Source organism: Macrotis lagotis, chromosome X (assembly GCF_037893015.1).
Source record: "Macrotis lagotis isolate mMagLag1 chromosome X, bilby.v1.9.chrom.fasta, whole genome shotgun sequence".
In the NCBI taxonomy this organism is placed as follows: Eukaryota; Metazoa; Chordata; class Mammalia; order Peramelemorphia; family Peramelidae; genus Macrotis; species Macrotis lagotis.
Window position 1 is genome coordinate 658,248,445 of NC_133666.1, and position 25,970 is coordinate 658,274,414.

General features: G+C 38.8%; 1 protein-coding gene across 1 annotated transcript; it reads right to left on the reverse strand.

Moving 5' to 3' along the window:
* On the reverse strand, nt 1-25,970 carry PUS1 (pseudouridine synthase 1). The gene is made up of 7 exons (XM_074205229.1): nt 25,918-25,970; nt 22,044-22,193; nt 21,681-21,951; nt 20,012-20,149; nt 11,645-11,747; nt 7,758-8,455; nt 1-579 (listed from the first exon to the last, which is right to left on the reverse strand). The coding sequence occupies exons 2-7, from the start codon at nt 22,142-22,144 to the stop codon at nt 529-531; spliced, it is 1,362 nt and encodes a 453-aa protein (XP_074061330.1). The 5' UTR covers nt 22,145-22,193; nt 25,918-25,970; the 3' UTR covers nt 1-528.

The following is a 25,970-nucleotide window of genomic DNA, read 5'->3' on the forward strand; positions in this document are numbered from 1 at the left end:
AAAAGATGAACATTTCATACAATCTACAAATCATAGAGTGACCCAGTGAGGAAGAAATGGACCAAAAAGCGATAATTAGAGAAGCACAATTTAATAAAATCACTTCTTTAAAAACACACACACACACCCACACCCACACACACACACACACACACACACATTTTCCCTTTTCCATTGTTTTAGAACATTAAAAAAATGGACTAACAGCAGACTAGAGGCAATTTATTTTGTAATCCAAACATAGAAGGCTATCGTGCTTTGGGTTCCTGAAGTCAATGAAAGAACAAAATCAGTTCTTTATTTTAAGCATAAAATTTTCAAGTATTTCTGGCCCTGACATCTTTCAAGTCAAGAATCATGATCCAATGATTTCTATCTTCCCATCATCAGCAACTGGTCACACTAAGCAAGCCAATAAGCTGGGGATGTGTGTCTGTGTCTAGAGATGTGTGCAGAGCCATTTGCAAAGGCCCCCTTGGTGAGATACAGAAATGGCACAGCTCTGCTCCCCGGGTGACTTGGGTCCCCTCAGTCAGAGTCATCCCCACCTCCATCGCTGCCTTTATGGCTCCCAGTAGCCTAGGAGAGAAGAAAAAAGTTTTTGATTAGTCAATGAGAGAAAGAAGAACTTGAGTGATGAGAGTTCCTGACCATTCCCTGGTAAACAGAAACTCTGTATTCTGATTTCCAAATTTGAGATAAAACCCCAAATGAGCATCACGTGGGTAAGACAGGTTCAGAAAAGTATGTTATTTCAAATCTGAATGAGACCTAAGAGGTCATCCAGCGTGATCCATCTATACACAAGTAAGAATCTCTTCTACATTTGTCCACAAGTAATCAGCCAGCCTCTGCAAAAAGACATCTAATTAGGGTGAAGTCACCCCCACCCCACCCTAATCCAGGCAGCTCCACTCCACTTCTAACTAGTGCTGCTAACTCTAAGGAAGTCCTGCTCTCTCAAGTCTCTGAAATCTGTCTCTATGGCTCCTATTCTTGCCTTCTGGAGTCATGCAAAGCAATTGTTTTGGTTAAGTTTTTTAAAAAAATTCCAAATTTTACAAACACCAAATAAAATAGAACAGAAAAGAGGTTTGTACATAAAACCATGAGTCTCTATTGCTTTCCTTTCTAAATAGATGAATTCATTTATGTTACTTTCAAAGTTCCCTTCCCTTAAAAAAAAAAGTTGCACCAGCCCTAAAGTCAAGAAGACCTGAGTTCAAATCCTGTCTCAGACACTTAATTTCCTAGCTATGTGACCTTGGGCAAGTCACTTAAGCTCATTACTTTAAATAAATAAATAAAAATTTTAAAGTATACTTCAGTCTATTCAGTTCTGTCTTGGTCTGTATTTTTTATCATAAATCTATCAGAGAAATTGCTTCATATTTTTTCCCACAGTTTCTATTGTTAGCTGTATTTCTCTCTATCTTATACCTCTCCACTCCCATTTTTTCCTATATTCTCTCTCCTTTCGCCCTGTCCCTACTCAAAAGTGTGTTGTATCTGACCATCCTCTCCCACGATTTTCCCTCTCTTCTATCACCTAACCGTCCTTCCCTCCCCCTCTATTTTCCCTTCAACATTTCTTACAGCACAATAATATTCCATTATATTCATATACCACAACTTGTTCAGTCATGCCCCAAATGATGGGCATCCCTCCGATTTCCAATTCTACCACAAAAACAGCAGCTTTAAATATTTTTGTACATATAAGTCTTTTTTCTTTTTTTTTTATTTCTTTGGGATATAGAGCCAGTAGAGGTGTTGTTGGGTCAAAGGGACACAGTTCCAAATTTTCTCCAGGATGGTTGGAGTGGTTCACAACTTCACCAACAATGCATTAGTGTCCTGGTTTTCTTCAGCATTAGTCATTTTTCTTTTCTGTTGTGTTTGACAATCTCATGTTATTTTTCTTTCCCAGAATTTCTTAAGAGAGAATCATCTGATTCCATTGATATTCATATGCCCAGAGGCAAGGTATCTCTTGCAGTCTGCCAGGACAACTCTCTTGTTTTATGAGTCTATCTCTTGCATTTGAATCAGAGAATAGGCATAGATCAAGTGGTAAAATTACTAATCTTGTGTTAGCCAATTGGAAAGAAATGAGGTGGTACCTCAGAGTTGTTTTAATTAACATTTTTCTAATTATTAGAGATTTACAGCATTTTTTTAGGTGATTATTGATAATTTGGATTTTTTTTTCCTCAGAAAAGTCCCCATTTGATGCAGGAGACAGTAAATATTTATGTTGGACTTAAAGGTTAAGAGGTGCATAGATTGTCACCCATGTGCATAGTGTCTTGGCCTCTCCTTGGAGAGTCACCCCTGCAGTGTGTGTATTGAAGAGTACCTGGAGTCAGGTACAAAACCACTCCCCAAGCGCCACCCTTGTCCAGCACACTATGGAGTTGCATTTAAGTAAGCCTAGGCCTCTATGGCCTCTATTTCTCTTATGGCTGTTTTTCCATTCTTCCTTATCCTCAGACAGTCTTGCCTAAAATTTTGTTATCCACCCTGTCCTCAAGTCTGCTGTCTCTGGGGGTGAAGGAGAGAAGTTTTAATCTGTGAAGTTTGCAGGCTTGTAAAATTAAAAAAAATCCTGAGCTATTTCAACTCCAGGGCTAGTGAAACTCTTTCACTTTCACAAGAACTCTCAATCTTTATTGGTGACACCAATTCCTCCTGCAACACATTTATATCATTTGTTATTTCTGCTCAATCTTTTTCAGTCATGTCCAACTCCATGTGATCCCATCTGGAGTATTTTTGGCAGAGATACTAAAGTGGTTTCCCATTTCCTTCTCCAGTTCATTTTACAGACAAGGAAACTGAGACAAAAAGGGAGAAAATGACTTGTCCAGGATCATACAGTAAGTTAAATATCAGAGGTCAGATTTTAATTTAGGAATAGAAATCTTCCAGGCACCCAATACAATGTACTACCTAGCTGCCCCAACATATATTTTGACCATTTATCAACTGGAGAATGGCTCCTACTTTAATAAATTTGGCTCAATTCTCTAGATATTTGAGAAATGAGATCATTACCAGAGAAACCTAATACAAAAATTTTATTATTGATTTCCTATTTTTGTTTTAATTTTGGCTGCATTAGTTTAGCTTCTATAAAACCTTCTTAAATTTAATATAATCAAAATTGTTCATTTTACCTTTTATGAACTTTTCTATCTCTTTCTTGATTAGGAACTCATTCCCTATTCATTGATTTGAGAGGTAATTTCTTCCATGCTCTACTATCTTCACCTTTTTAATGCTGTTTTTTGCTTTTCCCTTCTCATGGTTTTTTCCCCTTCCTCTTCTGATTACTCTTTCACAGTGTGACCAATATGGAAATTTCCCAATAGGGAAGTAGATTCCCTTCCTCTTCTGATTACTCTTTCATGACCAATATCAATGTGGTAACACAATTGTGTGTGTGTGTGTGTGTGTGTGTGTGTGTGTGTAAAAATAAAACCTTTTCTTCAGAAGAGAGGAGGTGAGAGGAAGAAAACTTTACAAAAATAAATGTTAAAATTAACTCTGGGTGGCTAGGTGGTGCAGTGGATAGAGCACCCTGGAGTCAGGAGTACCTGGATTCGAATCCGACCTCAGACACTTAATAACTACCTGGCCATGTGGCCTTGGGCAAGCCACTTAACCCCACTGCCTTGAAAAAAAAAATCTAAAAAATAAAATTAACTCTACATATAATTGGGAAAATAAATAAATGATTTAAAAGAGAATTCTTCCATGCTTTGCTTATATTACCCTTTACATCTAAATCATGTACCCAACTTTAGCCTGTGTTGGCATACAGCGTAAGATGTTGGTCTATCCTTTGTTTCTGCCAGACTACTTTCCAGTGTTCCCACTTTTTTTTTTATCAAACACTAGATTCATTTGTTTCTCTACAGTGCATACCCAATCTCCTTCCTTGGTCTAACACTCCAATTTTTATCCAGTACCAAATTGGTTAGTTGTAATAATGTAATTAGTTTGAGATCTGATCGTACTAGCCTCCCTTCCCATTTTTTCTTTGATATTCTTGATCTTGTGTTCTTCCAGATGAATTGTTTTTATTTTTCCTAGCTTTATAAAGTTTGACTGAAATGGCATTGAATAAAGTTATTTAGGTTGTCTTGTCATTTTTATTATACTGACTCAGCTTTTAGTGTTGTTTCTTGGTGAAGCACACCTTTCCCATGGAACTGCTAAATTATCTTGGACTGGGAAAATATATCACTCAGTCTTTCTGTGGGTTCTGCCCCTCTAAATTTTGGCTAGAGCCATCCTTTGTTTTTTGGGGATTTGGGGGTTCAGAGTTCTCAGGGAATGCTCTGCCCCTCTTAGTGTTGTTTCTTGTCCTTCAATTATCGAAGAAGACCAAAATGGCATCAGTATGTTTGAGACAAATGATAGTGTATCCAACTGTTGCTCATCAGACCAATATGAGCTTGGAATGCTCTACCACCATTTGGACACAAATAGTCCATGTAAATACCTAGGGTAGGTTCTCTAAATTTCTGGATATCACGTTTCCTTTGAGCTGCTTTAATTCTTTCTTCCTCATAGAGTGCAGCACCCTCACTAATGAGGGCAGGCCATAATGGTGATCCTGTGCCAGTGTCTCGCATTCTACATAATCAATTCTAAAGTTTTTCAATGAGAACTTCAGGGTGTCTTGGTATTACTTCTTCTAACCCCCTTGTGAGAGTTCTCCATATAATAGTTTTTTTGACAAGCGTACATCTGGCATGCTAACAACATATTCAATCCATCATAGTTGCATCTCTGTACTAAGGTTGGAATGCTAGGCAGTTTAGCTTGAAAAAGGACTTCAGGATCTGGTATCTTCTGCTAGGTGATCTTCAGAATCTTCCTAAGACAATTTAAATACAAGTGACTCGGTTTCCTGACATGACACTGATAAACTGTATGGGCATATAGCAATGAGGTCAGCAAAAGGCTCCGTAGACCTTCAGTTTGTTGTCAGTCTAATACCTCTTCTGTTTCATACTTTCTTTCAGAGCCCCTCAAATACTGAGCTAGCTCTGGCAATGTGTGTGTCAACCTCATTGTCAATGTGTACCTCCTTGGGAAGGAAATTGCCAAGGTAAGTGAACTTGTTCACAGTCCTCAAAACTTCTCCATTTGCTGTAATCGATGGTTCCACCTATGGATGGTGTGGTGCTGTCTGATGGAGCACCTGGGTTTTATTTGTTTGACCAAAATTAGCACAAATAGCAGCTAATTGATCTATACTTTGTTGCATCTCAGCTTTAGAGGCTGCACTGAGGGCACAATGATCTGTAAACAAATTTAGGGATTTGGAATTAGGAGTTTTGAGTGTGAATCCTGGCTCTCATCCAATCGATTAACCAAAAATGCCAAGAATAGAACAGAGGTCTGTATACAACATTTGTAGATCTGACCAAGGCCTTTGATATTGTCAATCGTGATGGTTTATGGAAAATTATGTCAAAATTTGATTGTCCAAAGAAGTGCATCAGTATTGAACATCACTTCCATGATGGCATGCATGCCCAGGTTCTGGATGGTGGATGACGCTCTCGAGATTTCCCAATCACCAATGGAGTGAAGCAAGGCTACATTCTTGCTCCCTTGCTTTTAAGTATGATGTTTTCAGCCATGTTATGAAACACCCTCACTGAAGATGAGCATGGTCTCAAGGTCAGCTACGGCATTACTAGTAAATTCTTCAACTTGAAAAGGCCACAGGCCAAGACAAGTCTTCTGTTTGCAGATGATTGTGCATTCAAGCAGCCAAGAATCCACTATCCCGCAAAGCTGAGCCTTCTCTTCCAGGGAAAAAGATGGACATTTAACAAGATGGAGGAATTCCAAAAATTTCTGATGAAAAGACCAAAGCTAAACAGAAAATCTGGACATCAAACAGGAGGTTCAAGAGTTCAAGAGATACATGAAAAGATTGTGCATTCAACAAGCAAAATTGAGCCCCCTACTAGAAAGCTGAAGTAAGGCAGAGCAGTGGGTGGAGGGCTGAATCTAGAGTCAGGGAGACCCAAGTTCAACCTAACTTCATACTGTGACCACGGCTGCTGACCATGACAAGTTACTTAACCATTGTCTAATTGAGGTCCCCCCAACTGAAAAATAGGGATAACAGTAGCACCTACCTCAGAGGGTCACTGGAAGGGTCAGAGGAGAGAATATTCGAAAAGTCTAGTGCCTAGTATACAGTAAGTGTTCAATAAATGCTTATTTCATTCCACATGTCAACCATGAGGGCTACAAAGACAAAAGCCCTGGAGGAGTTTACATGGATGGGGTAAAAAGACAATACTATCTATATTTAAGGGGTCATAAGAAAGGACTTCTTAACGTTTCAAGTCATAGAGATAAAAAGGGACAGCGCCCCAGGCATGGGGCACAACCCAGGCAAAGACATGGAGATAAAAGCTAGAAAGTCGTGACTGGAGATAGCAAGTGGGTCACTGCCAGGTCCAGGCCTGAGTTTCATTGTTGCCCAGCATAGCCCCACTGAATATCACTTCCTAAGGACATGAACACTAACAATACACCATCTCACCTTGGTAACCCCCAAACAAAGCACAACTTGGAGACCCCAGTAGGTCCCCATAGAAATCATACCACCCTGCCTCCTATATCCTATCTATACCCTACAAAAAGACTTGCTCTCCCACAACCCACTACAGGAGTCTCCTCAGACCCAGTCCACCAGCCCTTCTTCCAATAAAAGGCTTTGCATTCACTTCCATTTATAGCACCATCTTCCTTTTTATCTTTTGATCTTTCAATCATGTGGTGAAGGGTGTGAGAAATGAAGTTTGTCTTTAATACTTAATTATTTGTTGTTTAATTTTAACATTAATAATTCTAATAAGGGTGGCTAGGTGGAGTAGTGGATAAAAAACCGGCCTTGGAGTTAGGAGTACCTGGGTTCATATCCGGTCTCAGACACTTAATAATTACCTAGCTGTGTGGCCTTGGGCAAGCCACTTAACCCCATTTGCCTTGCAAAAAAAAAAAACCCTAAAAAAAATAATTCTACTAAAACATTTTAAATAATTTATATTTAATAATTAATTACTGTATTAGGATCAAGGTTTTTCCCCTTTTCTATTTCCTCATCCAGGAATTAACTAGTTTGGGAAATCTGATTTGCCTAGGTCAAGATCTTAACAGATGGTAAAAGAAATTCTAAGTTTGGGCTCCTGGCTGTATTCCTGCTTATTGTGTCTGGGGAAATGGTGATTTTCTCTTTTGGATTTAACAAGTGATACGGGGATTATTAACCAAGATGGGGGTAACCCAGGTCACACTCTCCTAGACCATCTCCCATTATCATATTCATTTTCTTACTGACCAATCCAAGTTGATTTTCATCCTCCCCCAGGTGAGCCCCTTTTTAAAAGACTATAAATATGGAAGGTTCAAAGGTTTACTCTCTTTTGGCCACAAAGAGGACCAGGAGCCTGTTTTTGGTGCCTGCTTTCTAGACACAGTCATTAAAACTGATCTTAAGTTACCCAGAAGTTCAGTCTCTCAGAACTTTTTAATTGTCCCAAAAGACTATCACTTGGAAGGACAGGTTGGAGCCAGTAGGTCCAGAGGCCTGCATGCCCAGTGAAGGAATCTATAGGTAACAGAAGCTTCCAGGACAATGAGGGGAAGCTTCAGAGAGTTTTGGGCCAAACTGAGGGGTCACAAACCCTCCAGGCTCCTCTACCTTCAAACCTCCTTACCTGGGCGCCCCCCTCCTCAGGCTGGGCCTCCAGAGAGCCTGCGTCAAAGTCGTGGTTGGGCAGCGTGTTGAGCCAGGTCGTCATGGAGTGCTCCTCCATCTCTGTCTTGATGATGGTGGGGTAAATGTACTGCTCTTTGAACACAGTCATCTTCTCTTCCTCTTCCACCCAGTCCAAGGGCTCATGCAGCCCATCATTCCCAAAACGGCGGTTGTACTGTTCAAAATGGACCCTCTCTAGGACCAGCCCAAGCCCTGGTGCCTTGGGGATGTCCACCTTCTCCTCCCCCCAGCTGCGCTCCATCACAGACTCGGGCACATAGCCTTTCATGACAGCGATCACTAGGCCAATCATCTTCCGGATCTGGTGCATCATAAAACTCTGGCCCTTGACCTTGATGACAGCGAACTCCATGGCTTCCCGTACAAAGGGCGCCTCACAGTGCATTTCCATGATGTAGCGCCTGGCACTTGGCTCCTTGGGGCCCTTCTGAGAGGTGAAGTTGTGGAAGTTATGGGTCCCCTTGTAGCCGGCCAGGAGTCGGTTGACCTTCTCCAGAGTCTCCGGGCTCAGGCGGTATGTCTCATCCTGGACGTCATGGTCTTTGTGGGCGAAGGCAAATGTTGGCAGCATATAGAAATAGGTCCTGGCGTCACATCTGTTCTTTGAATTAAAGCTCCCGGTGACCCTCTTCAGACCTGGAGGAATAACAGGAACAGGGGAAAGAAATGCTGAAATGTTATAAACTGTGAAGAGACCAGGAGTGCAGCCTCAGAGCTGCGCAGGCCTTCACACCAGCCTTGCCTGAGGCTGAGAAGACAAACTGAAAATCTTTCTTTTGGGAGGTGCTTCAGACCAGCCTCTGTGGGAAGCCTCTCCTGGTCCCTCCAACTGTTTGTGCTCCCCAAACTATCCACCTCCCTCCCAGGAGCTCCCTCTGGAGGGACTTCCCCAAACTGCCTTGTATTTAACTACTTTGGTTGTATGGATTTTTTTAAAATTAACTTTGTGCTAACATTATCTGTAGTTTTATAGGTGCTTGTTCTCTCTCCTAATTGGAACATAAGCTCACTGTGAGTAGGGATTGTTTGGAGTTGTTTGTCCAGTTGTCTATCTTGGTAGTATGTCCAGTGCCTGCCACATGGCATATGGCGTAATAAATGCTTATTGACTGACTGTCCTTAGAAATCATCTACTCATAAAGGCAACTGGTAGCGCAGTGGGCAGAGCACTGGGTTTAGGTTCAAATCTAGTCTTGTTGCTGTTGTTATTGTTTTTAGTTCTTCATTCTTTTGCCAATGGGGTTAAGTGATTTGCCCAAGGTCACACAGCTAGTAAGTATCAAGAGTCTTAGGCTGGATTTGAACTCCTGACTTCAGGGCCAGTGCTCTACCCATTGTGCCATCTAGCTGCCTGTGTCCTTCATTCTCAAAGAGGACCACGACATTAGGGAGGTAATGCCATGACAAGCAAGTGAACTTGATTTCAGTGAGTGGGGTGTGCTAAGTCACTCAGAGCCATCTGGGTCTAGTGGCCAGATGCAGATCAGGACTGGAGATGACTTTAGATGCAGTGAAGACCTTGGCCTTTTTAAGCAAGGGGCTTTTCCAGGTCTTAGTTTGGAGGCAGCACCCATTCAAGAGTTAAGACTGGTAAGAAAGAAGGGAGGCAGAGAATGGCCTCTCTGACCATTATTCTATTTGTAATTTTATAGGTGCTTGTGTCTCCCAATTAGGGGGCACAGGATTCAAGCTTGGGTCTCCTGAATTAAAATCAAATGTACTGGACTGACACCCTGCTGCTCTCAACCTAAAGTTTAATGAGAAAATGTATTAAGTGTGCAGCAAAAAGACACTCTTGTGAAAGTGTACACAGGGACTCCTATGAGTTCCCAACATCTTTTCAGAGGCTCCTTGAGATCCAAACTATTTTTATAATAACTATGCTATTTGTCCATGAATAATATGAAAATATATTTGAGATAGTTACACACGTATAACCTAGATTAGATTACTCTCCATAAAGGGAAGGAGAAATTATGTGGAAGTCAAAACCTCACCAAAAAATGATTGCTGAAAACTATCTTTACATGAAGCTGGAAAAAAATCTTTTACTTGTCTATAAAAGACTCCTCCTTTTACCAACTACACACCTGTGTGAGCAGAAACAGACAGGGACATCCAGTTGTCTTCTATAAGGCCAGACATCAGAGATTTGCAAGACAATTGGAATTTGTAAAGTCAAATGTAAATTGTAAAATAATGCTATTCTTTTCACTAAATTTTTTTGTTTTGGAAAATAAAGCTGTTTTTTATTTTAAAAAATTATGTAATGGGATTGTTATTATTATTATTATAATTAAATTGGGCAGCTAGGTGGTGTACTGGATAGAGCACTGGGTCTTGGAGTCAGGACGACAAGAGTTCAAATCCAGCATCAGATAGTTGACTCTTACTAGCTGGATGACCTTGGACAAGTCATTTCATCCTAATTGCCTTGCATCTAGAGCCATCTCCAGTCATCCTGATTCACATCTGGCTACTGGAGAAGAAAGTGAGGCTGGTTGACTTAGCACAGCACCCCCTCACTCAAATCCAACTCATATGCTTGTCTTGGCATCACCTCCTTGATGTTGTGATCTCTTTTGAAAATGGAGAACAAACATTGTTATTATTAAATAAACATATAATTATATTGAACATATATTTTATTTTTTTAAATCAGTTTTAAATGTTTAATTCAGTTATCATTAATAATCCACATAGACAAAAGCTCTTTGAATCCTCAGTAATGTTTAAGAATATAAAGGGATCCTGAGATCAAAATATTTTAAAAACTGCTAGTTGAGAGGAAAGAGGACTGAGCATTCTCACTAGCTGTGTGGCTCAGCTCTCCCCACAGACATCCCTCTCTGAGCCGAAGTTTCCTTGTTTGTAAAAACAAGGTTGGACTGTAAGTTCCCTTCTAAATCCATAATCCCATCAACCTTTGAGCCTCTAAGGGGAAGGGCTCCCCTAAATGGAGAGAGATCCAATGCTGGGAGATTCCCATGGTGATAAAAATCAGTAAGTGATCCATACCTGCAAAATACTGGGAATGGTGGTTGTTGTTTTTATGACATCATATTCCCTGCCTCTACTTAGGGGCAGACACACAGATGATCATTATACAAGAGAAGGCAGAGTCCTCGAGGGAAGAGGGGAAGAGGAAAGGGAATAAACATTTCCAGTGCTGCTTCTCTGAGCAGCTCTCTCCAATTATCAACTTATTGGAGCTTCACAATAACCTCAGGAGGAAGGGCGTCCTCTTATTACACTCATTTTACAGTTGAGGAAACTTAAGGTGAAGTGACTTGTCCAGTGTCACAGATCTGAGATGTGTCTGAGGTTGGATTTGAATTCAGAGCTTCATGACTCCAAGGGCAGCTGGGTGGCTTCATTGAGCAGAGCATGCTGGTCCCTGGACTCACCTTGCTGAGTTCAAATCCAGCCTCAGATGAGAGAGAAAAGACACTAAGAAGTTTAGCAGGCCCACAATTCACTTTTGATCATGATTTAGCTATAATTCAATAATAGTGATGCTAGAAATGTATGATGCTTTATTTACTTCAATCTGTCTGAAAAACACTCTTCTTTTTTACAGGTAAGAACCAGATGCAGACAGCAGGTCTACAATTCTATCAGTCTTTTCAGGGGATCTGAGTAAGGACAATTCACTAATTTCATTTTTAAAATGATGATAGGTCCACTAATCCATCCTCTTCACATATTCAACTCTTTTAGTAAAATAATCCAGTAATTAATGAACACAGTGTATTTAACACTCTAACCCCATAGACCTCTACCTCCAAGAGGTTTGTAAAGACAAATTCTCCCTTTTCATCTTACCTAAGATTCTAATATGAGATGGAAGGTGATTATTAATCTTCTCCAAAATGTTATCAATGAGCCACACCTTCAGTGATACAATCTGGCCAGCAGCAGATACACCCTGGAAAGAAAACACCTATTAGAACTGGGGGTGGAGGGGGGGCCCAGACAAGAACAATGTTGGAATTCCCATGTAAAATTTGGCTTATGTTAAGAAACTCAAGTTCTATGTATTTGGGGGCAAGGATGGGGGAGATAAATAGAAATCTCCAGGAAGGGCACTGACAGGGTAGTTGAGGCAATGCAGCCACAGTCTCAAGCCAAGGGGTTCTTTCCCTCCAAAGTAGAGAAAGAAACAAACAAACAAAAAAAAAAGAATGAAACCTACAGCTCTCTCTTTCTCTCCAGTTTTCCAGACTGCTGAAGTGCCCCTATGTCAGCTACAAGAGCAACACATGTCCACACATAGTTTAGAAATGTGTGATAACTTAATTCAACCTGTCTGAATAACACTCTTCTTTTTTACAGGTAAGAACCAGATGTAGAGGGTGGCTAGGTGGCACAGTGGATAGAGCACTGGCTCTGGAGTCAGGAGTACCTGAGTTCAAATCTGGCCTCAGACACTTAATGATTACCTAGCTGTGTGGCCTTGGGCAAGCCACTTAATCCCATTGCCTTGCAAAAAAAAAAAACCTTTAAAAAAAAAAGAACCAGATGTAGACAGCAGGTCTTTCAGTCTTTTCAGGGGATCTGAGTATGGATAATTCATTAATTTTATCTAATCATCATCCTGACAGTTAAGAAAGGGGATGGATGGGGGCGGCTAGGTTGCATAGTGGATAAAGCACCAGTCAGGAGTACCTGGGTTCAAATCCAATCTCAGACACTTAATAATTACCTAGCTGTGTGGCCTTGGGCAAGCCACTTAACCCCATTTGCCTTACAAAAAAAAAAACTAAAAAAAAAAGGGGGGGTGGTTGAAGGCAATACTCTCTTGGGCATAGTTTGGAAATTAAGTAAACTTCACTGAATTTATGTCCCAGGGTCACTGGCCTAAAGTTTAAGCTTTGGTCATGAGATTACCTCCACCTTTGTAATCCCATTTTCCAGAACCATAATCAACATAAAAGGTCAACTCTCATCAATTTAAACTATTGCAGCAATTCCAGCCTTCAAGTGACTGAAGGCTATTCCCTGTGCCTGGGAACCTTTGTCTTTGGAAATCACAAGTCTTAGCTGTGATTATAGGGGTTTCAGAAGGGGAAATGCAAATGATGTAATTTTAAGTCATGATAGTTCAGAAGAAGACACACTTATGTTGCTCCTGAAAAAAAAAAAAGTCAAGTGAGCAGCTTGGTCTCTGGTGTCCCTCTAGTGTGAGAATTTATTTAGTGCATGCTCTATTTGTGTGACTTCAGTCCTCTCGTATGAGAGCAAAGTGAGGACCCTGTGTGTTGCCTGTGGCTTTTTTAGTGTAATTATTTGCTTAATTAATAGTCTTTTGGTAAGGCAATGGGTTAAGTGACTTGCCCAAGGTCATACAACTAGGTAATTATCAAGTGCCTGAGGTCAGTTTTGAACTCAGGTCCTCCTGACTCTAGGACCAGTATTCTAACCACTACACCACTTAGTTGCCCTATTTGCTTACTTAATAATGGATAAATTACAATTTAGGGTTGAAGACCCAGTAACAGAACAGCAACTTTTCATTGAGCCCTTAGAGACCTCCCTTCAAAATCCTCTGAACCCCCCCCCCAGTTAATTCTCTCTGACATGTAAATTCCTCCATGGGTTGTGATGAGGCCATGTCTCAATTTTTACAATCATTTTAGTGGGGGGTGTTGATGCTAAAACCTGGGATCAAGAAGGAGGTCAGATTAGCAGCCTTCAACCTTCTCTATCGCATTTGTGATAAGAGCTTCCAGCACATCCAAGTTGTAGCAGCCGGAGTAGATGGAGAAGTAAAGGGAATTGAGAGATAAGAAAAACTAGGTCTATACAGTCTATAAGCTAGCTGCTCTGTCCCTGATTCATTGGCCCCCTCATGGAAAAACGCCCAATACTTGCCAGGACAGAGGAAAAGGGAATGCCAGACCCAACTCAGGTGATGCAAAAACAGAACAAAAAGGGACTGAAAAGCTTCCGCCTGTGATGGTCTATGGCTTTGTTTTTGATTGATTTTTTATTAGTCTCCATCTCTTCATTCTCTCTGCCTTGACTAGTCTGGTCAGCTGTCTATAGAGTTTTCTCTCTCCTGTCTGTTCTGTGTTTTAGTTTCCCTTGCCTGCCAGGGAAGTAGCTTCTAGTCACTTGGAATTTTTCTACCTTTTTTTTTTCCAGTTAGAACATGGGAGAAGATTGTAATTCTTTCAAAATTTGCAATTCAGGCCATGGATCAGTTTAATCCAGAAACTGCAATTTAAATGAGGAAAGTCTGTTATTCCTGTTTCTAGTTTCAATTTGAGCATTATTTCAATGGTCAAGTTGTTTCTTAAACTTTGCTCTGATAATGTTCCTGTGCAGTTTCTCTTATCTTCTGTCATGTTGGAGGCAGTTCTCCTCACCCCCTCACCCTCTATCTCTCTAAATCTAAAAGAAGATAGAATTGCAGAGCAGACTAACTGCTGTTTTGAAACTCAAAGTTTGTTTTAAGAAAATGGGCATCAAAATCTAAAAAAACAAAAACAAAAACAAAGAAAGGGGCGGCTAGGTGGTGTAGTGGATAAAGCACAGGCCTTGGAGTCAGGAGTACCTGGGTTCAAATCTGGTCTCAGACACTTAATAATTACCTAGCTGTGTGGCCTTGGGCAAGCCACTTAACCCCATTTGCCTTACAAAAATCTAAAAAAACAAAAAACAAACAAAACAAAAACAAGAAAATGGGCATCAAAATAATAGAGATATAGGGGCAGCTAGGTGGCGTAGTGGATAAAGCACCAGCCTTGGAGTTAGGAGTACTTGGGTTCAAATCCTATCTCAGAATTTGCCTTGTAAAAAAAAAAAAAACCTAAAAAAAATAATAGAGATATATTTGGGTTTTTTGATTTAGTATTTTAAAGGTTATACAAGTTGAATAAATATAAAATGTCCTGCTGAATTGAAAGGTAATATTGTGGAAATTTGGAATTTTTGCTGCAAATTATATATGAGACTTCTATCCATTTTAAATCTTGAAAATGTCTTATTCCTCACCACACAAGACAGGAAATAATTTGTGAGTAATTTATCAGAATCTGATTAATTTAAATAGATTACAAAAGCTTTTGTAATCTGACTTTTAAGGCACATATATGTATATAGGTGAATATGTATATACACACACACCTATAAGAACTGTGTATCAAAAGATAAGTTATAGAATCCTTCTGGGAGTGTAGAACCCATATTTGAAATAATTTAAGTGTATTCATATTTGGGATGAATTAAAATTCTAATATCATAAAAATAAGCATAGCACTAATTTGAGGAAGCTTCAAGGAGTAATCAAACCTCTGATTTCAAGATAAAAGATGGAAATTATCAATTTTACTCTGATATTAACTATTTGAAGTATATTTATGAAAACAAAAAAAAGAAAAAACTGATATCTTGTTGTTTGATCTTGCTATCTCTTATACTTTATGTTTCTTCCTTAAGGATATGATTTCTCTCTCATCACATTCAATTTGGATCAATATATACCATGAAACAATGTAAAGACTGACAAACTGCCTTCTGTGGGGGATGGGGGAGGGAAGATTAGGGGAAAAATTGTAAAACTCAAAATAAATAAAATCTTTAAAAAAATATATGTGTGAATATTATATATATTATATACATACTTTATAATGCTAAATTATTAATCTAAGGCTCTATTTGATAACAATTTAGAAAAAATAAGATCCATAGGTAAATGAGTTCATTTCTAGCCCTAGTCTAAATGAAATGAACATTCTAAAATGTGAATTACTTCTTTTATTTGTTTGGGTTGGAGATTTGTTTAAAAAGATGAATTTAAAAATAAGCAATAACAGATTATCATCTAATTTAGGATTTCATATTTTTAAGATTTCAGGGACTAGCTCCATGCTAAAACATTTTAATAGTATTGTGACTTGGCTTCAATCAGAAACTGCAAAGACAGGCTTTCCCTTTAGAAATTAGCTAGTAAATTGAGTTTAAATTAGGAGAAAGGGTTCAACATAAAATCTAGAGGAAGCTTTTTGAACCTAGCCATATCTTGCTAGCAGCAAAGCAGTTTCCTAGTTCACTACATGCTATCAGACCAGACTTGGTTTGATTTAAACCAAAATTTAACCCTGAAGAGAATAAGGAACAGAGCAATTTGCTAGCTAACATTAATAAATTTATTAAGCTATATGATCTCTTTTCATTAGATAACCAATATATATAGGCAGATCTGCTGTGCAAGGTAGTCTAAAAAGTCTTAATTTAAAAGTTTTAAAAAACACAATTGTGATCATGGTACTTTAAATATCCTAAATGTCCTAATATTAAGAAACATTGGTAAATAATTATATGAGCTCTGAATATTAGTAAAGACAAATTTCTCTTATAAACTAAATACTGGGAGATAGTTCTCATAGAAAAAATTCTAGTTTTCAAGGTGGTAAATGGGGAAATTTCCTATTTACAGTATCGAAACATTTTGCCTTTAGATAAATGCAAATTACTGTCATTAGAAAGAATTTGGCTGTTTTTGATCTGAATTTATTACCAATTCATAGCCTGGGTAAGAACTGTTAATGAGTTGAATTTTTCATAAGTATATAATAATTCAATTTCTGAAGAATCTCATTTTCTATAAAATCTTTATAATTCAAAAAAAAATCTCATTTTCTTTTTTGAGAATGATGTGAGTATATTTGGGTAGAAGTAAATAAACATAAAAATAAAAGATGTAAACAAATCCATTATGTTTATAAGGTTAAGGAAACTTATATTTGTTTTGCTTTTGTTCTAAGAAATAAGATTTCAGTAACTAAATAGAATGTTTAGTGAAATGCAATGATTCAAACGTAACCCTACTTGGGGAAAACTGATTTTTCTAATAAATATTTTATTTCGTTTGGAATTAAAAAACATCTGTTAGACTATATGAAAATTATTTTAAAGTCACCTCAGATGTCTCAATTGTTTAAAAGGATTCTAAAAGCAATGTTTTGTGTTTATGTCAATTTGCATATGGATAAATAACTGAATATATTTACTATAAACACTTTTTAATAAAATCTGGTACTAAATGCAATCTGGATTATGGCACCTTTGCATTCCAAATTTTTGTTTATTACATTTCATTTCTCAACATAGTCTTGATGTGTAACAATTGACGGAATGAGTTATGAGGTTTTTTGGTGATTCTTGGCACTGAAGCTCATAAGCACCAAATGGCATATTCTGATCCTTTAGAGTTGAATTCTCTCTTGATTATGGGAGTATGCTATTAAAGACCTCATGAGATTAAAAACTGGCCTTCTATCAAGGAAATTTATGATGAACTAATGACCCATAAGGCAACCCTATGGGAATGAGATAGTCGGGGTGACAGGCTCATTTGGGAAAGGCTGGGAAAACAGCTTTTTTTTTTTTTTAGCAAAGCTCTAAGGCTGGATTTTCCTAACTCAGTTTCCTAAACAGGACATTTGGAAATGTCTTAAAATTTTTCCTTTCTTATGTCCTTGGTCTTTATAGCAAATGTCTGTAATATTGTTAGGCGATCAGTACAAAAAATAATGTTAATTTATGCAATTTTTGCTAACAATTATCTAAATGCTAATAGTTAGGGCAGTGTATCTGTCGTCAGCTACATGTTGCTGTGGGAATTAAGACCCTTCAGCTTTTTGAAATGCTAAGGGGATATTTAAGCAAATATGATAAATATTTTATGAAATCAGAATATGATTCTCTATCATAGTTATGAAAAAAAAAATATATATATATATTTTAGATTTTTCAAGGCAATGGCTTGCTTAAGGCCACATGGCTAGGTAATTATTAAGTGCCTGAGGTCGGATTTGAACCCAGGTACTCCTGACTCCAAGGCCAGTGCTCTATCCATTGTGCCACCTAGCTGCCCTATAAAAAAAAATATCAATTTATGCAATTTTTGCTAACAACTATCTAAATGCTAATAGCCAATTAGGCTAGTATGTCTGTTGTCAGCTACATGTTTCTGTGAGATTAAGATCCTTTAGCTTTTCAAAATGCTAAGGAGATATTTAAGCAAATATGATAAGTATTTTGTGACATCAGGATATGATTCTCTATCATAACTATCCTAAATTCTTTTTTTAAGGAAAGGAATATTAGTCAGCTAAATATATCCTGTGGACTATTTAAAAAAATTTTTTTCGGCTAAGATTTTTTTTTATTCTTTTTAACCATGGACAAAAATGTTAAAACTTTTGTATTTATAAATCATCTACTAAATACATTCTCTTCTAAAATGATTATCAGAGGTGTATGTTACAAACTTAAGTTGATTAGAAAAAATTTTAATGAATTAACTTTTGCAATAGGATCCTGATTATTTTGGAAATTATATTGCAGGTGGAACAGTATCCTTCAAATGGGAGAAACAAATGAACAATGACAATAAAACTGGTTTGATTTTCAAATTTTCTATTTGTAATTAAGTTCCCTGTGTGACAACTGGCAAATCAAATTGGAATTTCCATGATCTAAGAAATTCCAAATTTCAGGCTTTTAATAATGAAAACATAAGTTTTGATAAAATTTGGATTGGTATATACATATGTTTTTTACCAGAAAGGAAGATATCTACAAGAAACCTGAATGGACTTGGAAAAATTTGGCCCTTGGGGCTACGTGGCCCCAGTGGATAGTGGATAGAGCACAAGCTCTGAAGTCAGGAGTACCTGAGTTCAAATTTGGCCTCAGACACTTAATAATTACCTAGTTGTGTGACCTTGGGCAAGCCACTTATCCCCATTGCCTTGCAAAAAATAAAATAAAATAATTATTGAGCTATGTGACCTTGGGCAAATAACAACCCCATAGCCTTGTAAAGCAAAAAAAAAAATAAAAAAAAAATGTGGCCCTTGATAGAACCTGGAGATATAGAAGTATATCATGTATCTCCAAGAAAAAAAAGAATGGACCTGAATTTTATCCTGCTATTTTCCTTCTCCCTCTTGCACTAATTTGTACGGGTTATTTGATCAAAGGGTACTGCCCCCTTTTGATCTCTGCAACTTGCCCTTTTGACTCTGTAAATGCATCAGCCTTTTTATGCCCCCCTCATAGACTTTACATGGTCTGTCCATTCTTTAAGAACCTATGTCTCCAAGAGATGCTATTTCTCCTTCCATTTTTTTCTACACTTCTCTAGTTGATTTACACTTGATATATGAGATGTCCTCTTTGGTCAAAATGGAGGAAATAAGAAAATTTAATAAGTATTTCAAACCTATATTCCTGATTAAAAAAAAATCTGATTTTCCTTTATGTTAATTATAAACTCAGGAAGACAAATGAGTAGGAAGCTAGAAACCTTGAATTGGTCTCATTATACTTTAATACAGGAAAAGATAATAATGGATCCTCATTTAGACTAGATAGCACTGTATAAAGAAGATACTCTTTGACAAGCAATTGTGACAGTCCTCTGAAGTTGCTTAATGTTTTCCTTATCCTTGTTTATATATAAATATTCCCTTCTCTCTTTGTTCAGCTAGTCATTATTATAATGGCCTCCACCTACAGGTTTTATGACAAATGCTAGAGAATAAATTTCATGTCAAACATATATTTTCTGTCAGTTTATTCTAACCCTAAATTTATTAGAGGTTTACATGGGCCAAGAGCTTAGAAGATCTGAGTTCAAATTTGGCCTCAGATACTTACTAGCTTCAGACACTTACCTGTCTAAATAATACCCTTGTTTTGCAAAGTTAAGAATCAGATGTGAGCTGAAAGTCTGCGATTTCTTTCAATCTTCCCAAGGGACTTGCAGATGGGGCATTTAACCTGTATGCCTCAGTTTCCTCATCTGTAAAATGGGGATAACAACAGCTCTCACCTCCCAAGGGTTGTAATGAGAATCAAATGCCATTAGAATAGTGATTGGGGGCAGCTAAGTGGCATAGTAGATAGAGTACCAGCTAAGGGGTCAGAAGGACCTGAGTTCAAATCTGACCTCAGCCACTTAATAATTGCCTAGCTGTGTGACTTGGCCAAGTCATTTAAACCCATTGCCTAAAGTAAAATAAAAAAAATAGAATAGTGACTAACACACAGTAGTTGCTAGGTAAATGTTAGCTGTTATTATCCATTAAACTTGTTTCAAAGAAATGCTTTGGCTGGCAGGCAGGGAAGTGACATGGATTCTTAAGAACAACAGTTGTTTAAAGGAAAGAAGGATACCTTGTCTGTCCGTGCACACCTTTGAAAGGACATTTTCTTCATATCTTCACCATGGTTCTCCGGAATGCAGCCAGACTGAACCAGAGCAGACACCAAGTCATCCTCAATAGTCTTGAATTGGGAGGACCCCAGGTTTCTCTAAGAAAGGGAGAAATGTGCTTTATTTTTTTTATTGCAGATAAAAATCAATAGAGAGTAATGGTTCTGAGCTAAAAGATGAAATGATCGAAGATTAAATATCAAGTCAAATATGTCGAGGGATCACCCGCATTTTCCTTAAGGCTGGAGCATGAAAAAGTCTGATAGTATTTATTTCCAAAAGGAACACCAAACTCTGATGCCAATTGATATTCCAAATATCCAAAGACAACTCAATCACTTCTGGCAAACCCTGACTGGGACTGGAGCCCGTGAGACCATCCTCAAAGGGAAGGACCTCCCCCCACCCCATTGCTACAGTTCCAGCATCTTTCTCAAATACTCAAAGATCTGTGATTGATTTCATCCATTTGGGGAATCTTCTTAAGGACCAACTCTATTATGACTCTGTAGGTAGGTAGCAGGGAATTGGATGAGGTGCATACAGGTAAAGTGGTGTGTCAAAGGTCACCAGCTATTACGTGTCAAGAGTCAGGATCTGAACCTAGACTTCCCAACTCTAAAGCCCTGCACTTAGAATCATAGAATTTGTGAAATGGAGAGAAAAGGAACAGAAATTATTCACACATACACACAACATTTTATTACAATAATATAACATGCTATATTATGTGTATATTTCTATATATGGACTGATATAGGAGATATCCATATAGATCTAGAGGCGGACAGGTAGCACAGCGAATAGAACACCAGTCCTGGAGTCAGGAAGACCTGAGCTCAAATCTAGTTTCATATACTGACTAGCTCTGTGACCTTGGGAAAGTCACTTAAATGAGCAATTTCCTCATCTGTAAAATGAGTTGGAGAAGGAAATGGCAACTAATTCTAGTATATTTACCAAGAAAACCACAAGTGAGGTCACACAGAGTTGGACAGGACTAAAATAACTCAGCCACAATATGCCTATATAGTTTAAAATTTGTTATTGAATATTTTGAATATTTAATATAATAGAATTGATACTTTTAATATTTATGCTAGGTTAATATATATGTATATATATGGCCTAGTATATGAAATTATCTATCTAGATGTGGCATATATTACATAATAAAATATAAGTATTTCATATATGTTATTGTGATAGAAATGAATAAAGGTAGACTGAAGTTCAAAATTTCTGAACTTTCAGTTTATTCAGTTTATTATCAGTTTATTTCCTGAGGTCAATAGAAATGACTACCTCAACTAGACCAAATGACCAGGAGTGAGGGCAGATCAGATCTTTTAATTCTAGGTGTGTCTTCCTTCAGATTGGCATGCCAGTCCATCATTTGGACCTCTCCTGGCAAAGGAAAACCAATCCTGGTCAGCAGATGTTTTAAAGAGAGTCACCTCAGTTCTTCCCCATTTAGAAAATCTTCCAATAATACAAGTTTACAGTAACTTTGGTTGAAATCACTAGAATTTGGGTTGAGTGGGTGAGGTTTCAAAGACAGGCATTACCAGGGTATTACCAAAAGAACTAAGTCTCAAGTTCCAGGGCAGAGGCAGATTGTTCACATACCTGCATCCCATGGTAACCTTTCCCAGAATAGGCCATCAGCAGCACAATCTTCCTTTTGGGGAGCTTTTTACTGTGTTCCTCCTCTTCCTCACTGTTCTTTAGCCTCTTAGCTTGGGGTTCAGTTTCTTCCCATTTCTTCAGTCCCCGATCCTTGCTTCCCCTCACCTTGTTCCCTGGGTCATCCTTGGCCACAGCCCCAGGCTCGGCCTTCATGGGCACAGCCTCGGCCTTCATGGGCACAGCCTCCAGGTGCTCAGCCATGAGGGTCTGTCTGAAAAGAAACAAGAAAAGGGAGTTAGAAGTGATTGGAGAGAGGTGTCCATGGAAATGGTCAAAGGAGCAAGGGTAACCATCTCAGGCTACCTGAAAAACCTTAGTTCAGACCGCAGCAGAGGCAGCACAGGGTGAGCTCCGCAGGCAGTCTGCCGGGTTACAGCCTCAAACTTCAGGAGGGAAGCTCCCATGGAGAGCAGAGGGCATCACGGTCCCAGCTCTGATGGCCTCTGGCATCAGCTACAAGGGAAGAGGGAGAGGGAAAGGAATCATTACCAAGCACCTACTATATATTAGGTGCTCAGGTACAAAGAAAAACTAAGTCCAGAAGGCAAAGGCAGCCCTGGCTCTTGAGGAGTCTCCAGGCTGTGGTGGGAGACTCAAGGACAACAAGCTCTGTGGGAAGGCTTCTGACAGGAGGGATGTTAGCTGAGATTAAAAGGAAACCAATCAATTAATTAATCAGTCAATATCTGTGAAGCACCTTAAACACTGTGCTCACCACTGGAAGCTAAGAGGCAGATATGAGAGGGGAGAGCATCTAGGTACTGAGGACAGCTAGGGATGGTGGAGCATTGGTGGAACAGTTGGGGTTAGTCATCCAGAGGGAGGACCTGGGAGGGGGTGGACAGAGCATTAGTGATCTAGTGGGCAAGAAGAAGCTAGAAGCAAAGTGTTAAGGAGAGGCTGAGAGGAAAGGAAGCAGGGGCACAGGGACCAGGGACAGCTTCGTCAAGGTCAGCGAGCTGATGACCCTACTCCCAGGTCCTTCATCTCTATAAGCCATCCTCCACCAAACAGCTCAGAGACAGAGAGAAACAGAGAGGGGAAGAGAGAGACCTATATATGTGTGTATGAACAAATTATACACATGAACACATGTTTGTATGCATGTCTATAACACAAATGTATGTACACACATATGTTCAATGTAAATGCTTATTAATAAGATGCATAGAATTGCTTATTATGTATATAAAATTTTATAACCACATTGTGTGTGTATGTGTGTGTATGTGTGCATGTACTCAGGCCTGTGCTTCAAGAGTATACATATGTGTACACACACACACACACACACACAGAGTATCTTTCAAGCACAGACCTGAGTCTATTAGATAGAGAGAACTAGAAAGATGGATGGATGGATAAATAGACAAATAGGTAGGTAGATATCCTTAAAGCAAGGGTCTGAATATATTAGATAAATAGCCAGATTTTAGATGGATGGATGCATAATTGGATAGATGGATGGACAGACAGATAAAAGAGATAGGTGAGTGCATAGATGATAGGTAGATAGATTGATTGAGATGGATGGATGGATGGATGATGGATAGACGTGTAGATAGGTAGACAGAGATATCCTTAAAACACAAGTCTGAGTATATCTCTTCCTCAAATTGTAGGATAAAATACAAGCTCTTCTGGCACTTAAAATTCTTTACTCTCTGGCCCTAACATGTCTTTTCAGACATATTACACATGCTCCCCCAACTGGTCTGCTACTGCTCTAGGCACCACATTCCATTTCCAGTCTCTTGGACTCCCTGGGTCTCCCGATGGAGCAGCTGAAGTGATCATTCTGAACAGGAACTTGTCAGTTTAGCACACTCTCTAGCTCTTGGGCCCGTTCACCAAACTGTTTTGTATGAAGTGTTTAATTATCCTTGTCTAAGTGGTCTCCCACACTAGAAATTAAGCTTCTTCATTTCTGTCCTGATATCCCTGGCACCTATCATGATGACTTATTCTTGAGCAGGTTAACTTCCCTAGGGCCTCAGCTTCCTCATCTCTAAAATGATGAGGTTGAACCAGTCAGTGTAGTTTAATAAATGCTTGCAGAATGTATCTAGTCACATCTTCAACGCCATCCTCTAATGACTTCAGTCTCTGACGTGAATATTGCCATCCCTTACACCTAAGTAAACTGTCCTTTCCTCCAACCCCCTCAACCTTCCCTATCCCTATGAGAAGGAATGTGGTGGAGAGAAAACTGGACTTAAAGACAGGATGATCCAGGTTCAGATCTCAATTCAAAACACCTACTGGTTGTGTGATCCTCAGCAAATTATTTAACCTCCACCAGCCTCAGTTTCCCCATCTGTAAAATGGGAGCAACAGCTCCTACTTCCCCAAATTGTTTCATCAAATTTGTCAGCCTTGAAGCACTTTATAAATGCTAGCTACTGTTACCATTACAATTATTTTTAGACTCTTTTAGGATATCCTGTACCTTTCTGGAAATGGTTAAAAAAAAAAAAAACAAGGGACTACCCAAGGCAACTAATGAGGCCAAGATGCAATCATATGTATATGTGTCAATAAACCTCAGATCAAAAAGAAATATTTCCTCCTGAAGGAAGTAGTTATAATTAGCTTAATATTAATTAAAACTAAAATAAACATTATTAATACTTTAATATCAATTAAACTAAAATATTATTAATATTCTAATATTATTTAAGCTAAATATGATTAATGTTTTAATACCAATTAAACTAAAATAAATATTATTAGCATTCTAATGTTATTTAAACTAAAGTATGTTTAATACTTTAATATTAAATAAACAAAGATGATTAATACTTTAATATTAATTAAAATAAAATTAAGATATCATTACTTTGATATTAATTAATCTAAAATAAATATTAATATCTTGATATCAATTAAACTAAATTAAATATTATCAATGCTTTAATATTAATTAAATTAAAATAAATATTATTAATATCAATGAAACTAAAACACATATTAATGCTTTGATATTAACTAAACTAAAATAAATCTGACAAATACTTTAATATTAACTAAACTAAATATTATTAATGCTTTCATAGTAACTAAACTAAAGTAAATATTACTTTAATGTCAATTAAACTAAAATATTAATGCTTTGATATTAACTAAACTAAAATAAATCTGATGAATACTTTAGCATTGACTAAAATATTTTTAATATTAACTAAATATTATTAGTGCTTTCATATTACCTAAACTAAAATATTATTAGTTTAATATCAATTAAAGTAAAATAAATATTAATGCTTTGATATTAACTAAACTAAACTAAATGTGATGAATACTTTAATATTAACTAAACTAAAATAAATATTTTTAATATTAGGTAAACTAAATATTATTAATGCTTTCATATTAACTAAACTAAATATCATTAGTGCTTTAATAGTAATTAAACTAAGATGAATATTAATGCTTTCATAGTAATTAAACTAAGATAAATATTAATGCTTTCATAGTAATTAAACTAAGATAAATATGAATGCTTTGATAGTAATTAAACTAAGATAAATATGAATGCTTTAATAGTAACAAAACTAAGATAAATGCTATTACTCCTTTAATATTAAATATTAAGACTTCAGTATCCATCAGACTAAAACAGACAAGACGAATACTTTAGTAAGTAAGTAACTAAAGTAAGCCTGAGGCGCGCCTTCACAGCAGCCCAACTGGGCTCGGCCTGCGCGGTGCTGGAGCACCGGCCCGCGGGGCGCTCGGGCCCGGCAGCGGAGGCGGACACGCCGGCCGGTAGCCCTGGAGCCGCGGCCGGCTCTCCGCAGCGCCGCCTAGCGGCGCCTGCCGGGCACGGGCGGGGCGCGTGCGCGCGGGCCGGCCGGGGGGCGCCTGCCGGGGCCCGGGGCCCGGGGCCCGGGGGTCACGAGGGGGCCGCCCCGCGCTCGCCCCCAGCTCGGCAGAGCCGCCCCCGACCGGCTCATTTTCATGCGGCAGCCCGGCCGGCGGCGGGACTCGAACCCGGGTCCTCGGCCCCGGGCGGCGGCGGGGGGCAGCCCCCCCCCCCCCGCCCGCTCTCCCGCCCTCGCGCCTCCGGCTCCGCGCGCGGCCTCCCCCCCCCCCCCCCCCCGCCCCGGCCGGCGCGGCCACGTGCGCCCCTCCGCGGCCCCCACCGCCCCGGGCCCCCCGCCCCCGCCCCACTTACGGAGCTGCGCGCGCGCCGAGCGGCTCGGAACCACGTGGGCGCCGGGCGTCCCG